Source organism: Diplotaxodon limnothrissa, linkage group LG23 (genome assembly GCF_057381915.1).
Source record: "Diplotaxodon limnothrissa isolate DT_005_m linkage group LG23, D_limnothrissa_male_GT1.1, whole genome shotgun sequence".
NCBI lineage: Eukaryota > Metazoa > Chordata > Actinopteri > Cichliformes > Cichlidae > Diplotaxodon > Diplotaxodon limnothrissa.
The window spans coordinates 13,627,252-13,636,462 of NC_140617.1; the positions used below are offsets into that span (position 1 = coordinate 13,627,252).

Sequence of the window (9,211 nt, forward strand, 5' to 3'; positions counted from 1 at the left end):
GCAGCAAACCAACTTAGCACTTCAACTTCACCTCACACAACAGCAGCCACAGTGCTAATGGTGAGTCTTCAAAATGTGGAGTCTAGAAGCTGGTGAGTGCCTTAGTGGGTATGTCCACCAGCATGCTAACATACAGTGCTAATATTTGAAAGGTATAATGCTTACCTTACCTGTAATACTTACCCTGTTTAACTTCCTGATTTGGTGCATTAGCATGCTAGCAATGCTAATTAGCATAAACATTTTCCAGATATTTGGCCTGAAACTAAAAATTCAAACAAATGAAAATTTAACTGGATGTTTGTACTTTAGGAGACAACACATGATCACACGAGTTTTTAAAATTCTCACATGGATCGCATCACATTTCACTTATAGTGTTAAACTATGTGCACGCACATTTGATTATCCACAAAGCAAGGACAACCTATGTCACCTTAGATGAAAAAAAAACAACAATATTATCAACTGTGACTGATGCATATTCATCACATTTGGCTTACAGTATAAAAAAACAATAGAAAATATACACTGAAAGTTTACTATGTAAATAATGAATTGCTGTTTTGGATTTCCAACAAGCAGTAGGCGGAACAATTAGTACTCAAGTTTAACCCCCATTAAGTATTATATATGACAGCAGAAGCAATTAAAAACTTTGCATCATTAGTTTTTTGCTTCATCTCCGGAACAAGTGAGTTGTTATGTTGCAACAAACCTTTTCTAAAGATTATTATTAAAACCGTCAGTTGTCAAAAATTATAGCCAAACAAATTCAAATAGCTTAGCTTTTGTACAGAGAGTCCCACATTAGCAGGTATTGGGCACAGTTCTGACTGGTTTGAGAGTTGGTTTCTAACATGGACCCAAAAAACTTTTAATGGAAACGACAAGAAGCTTAAACAGAACATCAAAGGCGTCACTAACCAGTACAAATTGTCTGTCTTATGAAACCAGATCTACTACAGTAAAAAACAGGGGATCTGCTGAGCTGAAAGCAAGCCAACAGTACATTTTGAAAACTCATCAAATGTCATATTTACTTCTAATTGCAGTAATTTTGCTTTTAAACATTCTCCATTGCGTTAAATTGTTAAAGAAGAATGAGATTTACTCGAGTCTTGTGTGTGTGGGAGTTATTTTGAAGCATTATCTTCATCAACTTTAATTCCAGTGGTCACCAAGATAAACAGTCTGTGCAGAATCAGAAGTTATAACTGATTTAAAAAAGTTTGCTGACTTTGCCCCAAATTTAGGTTTTAAAGATCTTTGTTCCTCTCCTGGAAGTTAAACTTCTACCACCGTCTTTGCTGCTGAATTCAGGATTCTTTGAGTGTCAAAGTGATGTCAGTTTAATTCTCTAAGGATTTGGTGGGAATGGTGTGGGGATGACACTAGAATTGGTTCTCAAACAGCCTTTGGAAACAGCATCAATCAAAGTATCATCAACCTGAAGCTGCTTGTGATGGAAAAGTTTGCACAGGTGTCTGAGTCTAGCTGCTTTTCCTCAGAACTCAGATTTGGCACTCACAGAGCTCTCATGTGTTCCCTTTAACTCTCCGCTGGTGGCCCCTGACATCCCGCCATTATCTTTACAAAACAATCGCCGCAGTGTGCCGCGGAATTTCTCCGCCCCAAACAGGTAGACCAGCGGGTCCATAGCACCATTCAGGCAGGTGAGGGAGGAGGTGAGGCGGTTGGCCAGGCTCAGGCCTCTGCGTGTCTGGCATGAGACGTCTGGGTGGCTGTAGCCCAGGATGAAGGTGGCCCTACTCATATGATAAGGCAGAAAACAGACCACGTAGATGAGCATAACCAGGCCAATGGTGCGCAGGGCCCTTAGCTTGAGCGCCGGCTCCAACCTGGAGCCGCGATGCAAGCTGTGAATGATGAGGAGGTAACAGGAAAGAGTGGCGAGGAAAGGCGGCATGAAGGCGACGGCCAGCGAGATCAGAGCGTTGCGTGAGGCCTTCTCCCTGTATAGCTGCAAACACACCGTCATGTTGTCCACCTGTGCAGTCTGATGGGTGACAAGCAGCGGTGCCATGGAGACAGTAACTAGGACCCAAAGAGAGAAGCTGATGATCTGAGCATAGCGAGCGCGACGAATCTTCAGTGACCTCACAGCGTGAACCACAGCCAAGTATCGATCCCCTGCTACACAGGCCAGGAAGTACAGGCTGGCATACATGTTGACATAAAACAAAAAACCCACCACCCGGCAGGGCACCTCGCCCAGGGGCCAGTGGCCTCCTGTAAAGTGGTAGGTGGCCCTGAGCGGGAGGATGATGACGTACGATAAGTCTGCCACAGCCAGATGAATCAGGAAGACGTTAGCTGGAGAAGAAACGCCACGCTGGTGAGAGAAAATCCAGAGAGCCAAACTGTTACCGCTCAGCGCCAGAACAAAAACCACGAGGTAGAACCATCCAAACAGCTGGTTCTCGATCGTGGTCTCCAACACTACACAGCTCTCTGATGACTGATTGGATGGCAGATGCATTGTAGCAGACTCCATTTTGGTGACTGTGGAGACAGAAAATATTATAATTATCATTACCTTTAAACCATTTCTGTAGTATAAGCAGAAGTGCATATATTCAGGACAGTTACGACGGGTCTAATTTTGCGCTGCAGGCTGCAGGGGTGGTCAGATTTCTGACCTGAATTTGAGTACTTTTGATTTTTTTTTTTAAGTTTATACACACACACACACACACACACACAAGACAGCAAAAACAGTCCCAGTAGACTGCATATTCTTTAGATCTTACAATCACCTCTTCCTTAGAAAACCCACCCACTGCTCCATCCAACCCCGCCAAGCTCCAACTGTTCACTCTTTGTATTTTTTGCTCTCTTTTCCCTGTTGCTTTAGCTCACTCTCTACACAGAAACATCACCGGGGCGTGAACAGCAAAGTCTGACTTTAATTAATTTAAGGCAAGGCTTCCTTCACTTTGGTATTTCTATTGGATCCAAAACCAACATTTCTACCGTGTTTAGCTGGGGCTGAACTGTCAACCCACACAAAAGATGTTTCTGTAGCTGATGGAAGGTTCCCAAATGCAAAAAACCCTCCTTAAATTCAGCAAGCCTGTTTGTGAGAGAGTTCACTTTAGAAGCTAAATACATGAAAGGAAGATTTGGAAAGTGAAACAGACTCTGTTTGGTACACCTGTTCAACTGCTCATTAATGCAGTTATCAAATCAACAAATCACATGGCAGGAGCTCAGTGCATTTAGACATGTAGACGTGGTGAAGACAGCCTGTTGAAGTTCAAACTCAGCATCAGAATGGAGGAAGAAAGGTCATTTAAGTGACTTTGATTGGTTGTTGGAGCCTGATGGGATAGACTGAGTATCTCAACTGGTGATCTACTGGGATTTTCCTTCACAAAGGGTTTACAGAGGATGGTCCGAAACACGGAAAATATCCAGTGAGGAGCGTGTTGATGTCAGAGGTCGACATCAACATACAGTTCATACAGACTCACTAAAATCAGACATTAGAAAATTGGAAAACTTTGCTTGGTCTTCCACGTATCAACGGTTCAGGCTGCTGCTGGTGCTGTAACATTGTGGGGAATATTTCCTTGACACACTTTGGGCCTCTTAGTCCCAACTGAGCATCATTTAACCACCACAGCCTGTCTGAGTATTGTTGCTGACCATGCCATACCTTTATGACCACAGTGTGCCATCTTCAGATGGGATAACACAATGTCACAAAGCTCACATCATCTCAAACTGGTTTCTTGAACATGACAGTGATCTCAGTCCAACAGTACAACTTTGGGATGTGATGGAATGGGAGATCATAGAGGCAACTGACAAATCTACAGCAACTGTTTGATGCTGTCATGTCAATATGAACTAAAATCTTTGAGGAGTTTCCAGCACCTTGTTGAATCTATGCCATGAAAAATGAAGGCACTTCTGGAGGCAAAGGGTAGACCTACCTGGTACCATCATGGTGTATCTAATAAAATGATTTCTGCACATGATAGCAAAGAATAAGATATACATTTAAAGATATATGTTTGTTTCCTATTACTTCAAAATAAGAACTTTCTAGACTTGTATATGGAAAAGATCCATATCCAAAGACTATCAATAACATTTCCTGATTGTTTCTGTGTTCTCTTTATGTTTTAGTGCTCATACAGTTATTTTTAGCTCAAAGATATTTTTTAAAAATAGCATAGAATAGAATAGAATTCAACTTTATTGTCATTGCACATGCACAGGTACAGGGCAACGAAATGCAGTTTGCATCCATCCAGAAGTGCTTTAGTGATATAGATATATTACAATATATATTAGCAATAATATAGATATGTGAGCTTATGTGCTTAAACAATGCAGAATAACCACAATGACTCACACACACAAAAAAAACCTGACTGGGCTAAATTTCACTCCCTGACTTTTGGCCCTTTAAGAAGCAGCGTGGCTCTTTTCAGTGGGTGTTGTGGGACCCACATGCCAGGGCATTTCTCAGCCAGGGCTCAGAGTCAGAGCTTTCAGTCCCCCTGAAGAAAGAGAACTGCAGTCCCAGCAGGGATAACAAACCAGAAACGGAGCAGCTGAATGGAAAATCTTCCATAAATGCAGATAATCCTGGAGAGAGACAAAGCTGAAATACGCCTTCATCACGGCGATCTGGATAAGCAGATCTGTGCAGTGAAGAGGAGACTGAGCATCCTGGTATTGGTCCTTTACACACAGCGCTTATGGAAAAGCTGCAGCAGCTGTAATGTGTGAAATCTTCCATTGTCTAATGTGAAACAGGATTAAATGAGCCCACTTCATAGTAAGCAATGATAGAAATTTGTTGAAACAGTGCAATCAGTAAAAGATTGAGCTGTTTGGGTTTGCATGAGCAAAGTGAGAAATTTACAGAAAGGTTTATTTAGTAAATCAACGGCAGAGGCAAGTATTTAGTTTAAGTTATAAAGGAACAAATAATAAAGAGGACTTACTGGACGGGCACTCCTAAAAAGAAAAGTTTTGCTGCTGGAAGACAAAGAGGAGATGATCAGTGCAGGAGCAGGGAGCTGTACGTGAAGACAGCTAGTTCGTCTGCCGCTGTGTGGAAAAACTGGCGCTCTGACATGAGGAATGCTGTCCTATAACCCCCCTATCTCTCTCTCAAGATGTTCTCGGGAATGAGACTGTAGCTCTTTTTGTGTCTCAACAAATTTGATAACAGAAAGGGAGTCCCAATGGGAGCCTTTCGTTTGAACCCTGACCCCACCCTTTCTTTCTCCATCCCCTTCTTTTCAGAGAGCCACTTGTGCGCTTCACAATAGGCTGAGTCAGAATGAGCGGCGCATTTCAGCAGCGGAAAGAAGAATGGCATGCCTCAGTCGCAATGAGTTTTGGGGGTATGGCTCCATGGTAACCAAGGCTAGTTGTGCATTAAGTGCCTTTACCATGAACTCCCAGCCTCCCACTGACAGATAGAAGATGGACTGTGTTGTTAATTGTGTTGTTAAAAGTTTATGACTGAAGTCTCCGAGATGATCTTTTGTACATGGCCTGCTCTGTTTTGGAGGGGGCCCCAAGCCCTCACTATAGGAGAGCCAGAGAAAAACAAGCCTTGAGAGGGGGGTGCTTGGAGGAAACAGAGGCCCTTGTTGCTGTCTTGCCTCCTGGGGGCATCTTGAATTGGAATGCCCAAAATAATCAGTCGCATAGCCATCGGACAGATGTGGAGAGGGGACCCACTGACCAAGGGGAGATAATATTTCTTTCATACATGAACTTCACAGCTGTGTTTCAGACACATTGGCCCTTCTTCTCCTCTATATCATCGATATGCAAATGGTATTCTGTAGACTTGAATGAAACCACTATCTGCAGACTGTGGAGAAGCTTTGACATCACTACTCTGTTAATCTACTGCCAATTGCTAATTGGGACAGCCCCCCGCTTTTGTTCGGCTTCTCCACTTTGTCTGTTATTCGTCTTGTTACCCCGAAGCAAAAACATCCCCTTGTGCAAGAGCACAGCATCATAAATTTATCATTCTTCTTACTGCTGGGAGGGTTTAGTCAATAAAACGTGCTTTTTTCTTGCTGATGAAAGAGTTTAATAAAAACAGAGATGCTTTCATTTTAAAGGATAATTCCGTCATTGTATGTAGCTGTGGACAGCCTCCCACAAGTAAACAAACATCTAAGTTTATCAGTTAGACATGACAAATGAAAACAGAAATACATTCAGGCCGATTTAAAACATTTTAAAAGCATCAGTACCAACTTTTTTCATTTGAAGTTAATCAACTCAAGAACAAAAGTAACCTCAAACTAGAAAAATTTGCATTTCCTGCGAAAATGCTGTGTGGATGCCTTAACGCGTAAGATGTCTGCTGAAAAAAGCTGAAAAAGTTGAAATTTAAAAAAAAAAAAAAACAACAACAACAAAACGTTGCCCTGAGCAGGATTTGAACCTGGCCCTTCTGGTCTCATGGCGGCAACTCATCTCACTGAGCCAAATTGATTCTCACAAAGAAGCAGTGGAGAGACTGACAATTGTGCTGAAATGAGCAGAAGCTGCTGAGAATTGTGCTGATAAGAGGTGAAAAGGCTGAAAATTTTTCAGAAGAGGTGAATAAGCAGGATTTTGGCAGAAAAGAGGTGAAAATTCTGCTGAAAAGAGTTCAATCAGCAGAATTTCTGCTGAAAAGAGTTTTTTCTGAAAACAGCAGAAAAAACTGAAAATTTTGCTGAAAAGAGTTCAATCAGCAGAATTCTGCTGAAAAGAGGTTTCTGCTGAAAACAGCTGAAAAAGCTGGTATTTGTGCTGAAAAGAGTTTAAAAAGTCTAACTGTTAACTGAAAGAAATGTTGACTGGATTTGAACCCGGGCCTCCCAGTCTGAGAACGGATGCTCATCTCACTGACCTAAAACACAGGTCAACCCGGCAATGAAAATCAGTGAGGCCACTGATAATATGGCAGAAATGGGCAAAAAATATTGCAAAAAAAATTCAATATCTCAAAAAGTATAGAAGTTATGAGCACCAAAAGTCATAGCACCCATTAGCAGAAAGAGCAGAATTTTTAAAGATTTGAACGGAGAAAATCGGCTGAAAACTGAGGGCATCCACACAATAATCGAATGTGTATTTGAACTAACTTTAAACCTATATTGAATTCAATTCAATTCAGTTTTATTTATACAACGCCAAATCACAACAACCGTCACCTCAGTGCACTTTATATTGTAAGGTAAAGACGCTGCAATAATACAGTGAACGTATTAGCTTTGCTATTCATCCATCCATTTGCTATTCATCCATCAAACATTTAGCTGCTCCTTTTTTTTTTTTACAGCTATCCAAAGTTCACCATTTGATCCTTTTCACCTTGCAATGGTTAGTTCCAAAATTTTGTTTGTAATGTTGAGTAACAGCTGAGCCTGTTGGTGATGTGTGTAGGAACTGCTGACAACAGACGGTATAAAAGATGGATGCAATTTCCACATCTGAAAAAGTGAAACCAACGTTGAAAGGTCTTAAACCTGGATTCTCCTTAATGACCACCAGGGGGCCAGATCTGTTGTTGCAAAACGCTTTGCAGTCCTATAGAAGTCGATGAAAAAATAGCTCTCTGCTCTGATCTCTTTAAATACCTCCCTGCTGGGTCTATGGTTTCGCTAACTCATTTTTGGTTAAGTTGGATAAAAACAAAAAGTCTATTGTGTAAATTTTGGTTATACTATAATAGAAAGGAAGATTATGTCTGGCTTCACAATTGTTCATCTCAAGGCTTCAGTATGGGCTCAAATTGTATGGCGTTATTTTTGTGCCACTATTCTGAAAAGCTAAATTTGAGTGAACAAAACTCATTGCTGCGTGCAAAAAATGTATTTCAGTGTTTGCTATGATCCATACACACACACAATAGCAGCCCCTCTTGCTCAGTTTTTGCATTTGCGCTCGCTCGCAATGTGTTGCTTGCGCTCTCAACATTTCCGCCCGTGCGCGTTCCACTGTTTCTATACACCGTTATATTTGTGCCACAAAACCAGCCAATCACAGACTTGGATGCAAAAAAATCTGATTGGCTGTTTTGGTCTCCAATCAGCTTGAAATGACGAAATGCACTATCCCAGAATCCATTTCGTCCAAAAAACGAGGCAGTGGCGGAGGAACACAGAGTGGCGGAGTTTGAAATATTACTCTTTCTGGGTCACAAAATAAACTTTTAAGATATTTTCATGCGAGAATGGTGCTGTGTAAACTTCAAATAGCTGCTCGATTTATCAAGACATTACATATTTGCACAAGTGCTCTAAACGTTTTCGGAGATGCCTGTTACCCACCAGCTGACCAGCTAGAATGGAAAAAGACACAAAGCTGGAGTTATTCTGTCTTTACACTGTCAACGTGCTGCTGTTGTTTAGCGCAGTTCAAAAAAGCACCCCTCTGACAGGCAAAGCCATCTGTTCTCTGATTGGATAGTTAAATTTGTGATTGACATGACATTGGCCAATCAGATGAAAGGAAGAAAAATAGGGTCAAAATTCGTACTTGTAACTTGAAACTTGAGTGCAGACTTTCTCACGTATTTTTTGGCTAAGTCCACACACAAATCTTTTTTACACACACACAAATCTTTTTTACGCACACACAAATTCTTTTTACACATACAAATCCTGATTTGCAAGTACAAAACTGATTTACAAGTACAAAATATTTATGACCACAATTTGAGCCCATACTTCAGAGCATGACTTCAGAAACCAGTGAGTGATGTCATGTAGTTGTGCATCTTTTAAAAGAAGTGGAAAATTGAGATTCATCAGGGACAATGCAGGGATTCAACATCTTGCCCAAGGATGCTTTGACATGGTGATTGGAGTATTTAGGAAATCGATCCACCAATCTTCTGATCGGTAGAGCTCCTCAATCTCCTAACCCACAGTTTTCCCAAAGAAAGCTCATATTAGTTGTCCCACGATGAGCTTTATTGTACGACAGTGGACAGTTAGAAATGATCACAGGGTTATAGTTAAAAACAAATCAATCATGATAATCACCTTTTAGGTAGTGTTAAGGTTCAAAAATATTGGGGATGGACACCAGAGGAAAAACCCACAATAACAACACTGGTCCGGTCGGGTTGAGTCAAACGATGATTTAATGATCACACACGTGGGAGATGGACACTGTATGCAGACAGTCTCAGATCTCATCTCAA

General features: G+C 41.3%; 1 protein-coding gene across 1 annotated transcript; it reads right to left on the minus strand.

Annotated features, from left to right (window-relative positions):
- Positions 1 to 1,224: 1,224 nt before the first annotated feature.
- Positions 1,225 to 5,085, minus strand: gpr17 (G protein-coupled receptor 17). Its single transcript, XM_085348416.1, has 2 exons — positions 4,986 to 5,085; positions 1,225 to 2,526 (listed from the first exon to the last, which is right to left on the minus strand). Exon 2 carries the CDS (start codon positions 2,516 to 2,518, stop codon positions 1,508 to 1,510), a length of 1,011 nt encoding a protein of 336 aa, XP_085204542.1. The 5' UTR covers positions 2,519 to 2,526; positions 4,986 to 5,085; the 3' UTR covers positions 1,225 to 1,507.
- Positions 5,086 to 9,211: the final 4,126 nt, after the last annotated feature.

What these genes read in the sequence shown, in the direction of transcription:
- gpr17 (XM_085348416.1), bottom strand. Translation starts at nt 2,518, where the DNA reads ATGGAGTCTGCTACAATGCATCTGCCATCCAATCAGTCATCAGAGAGC.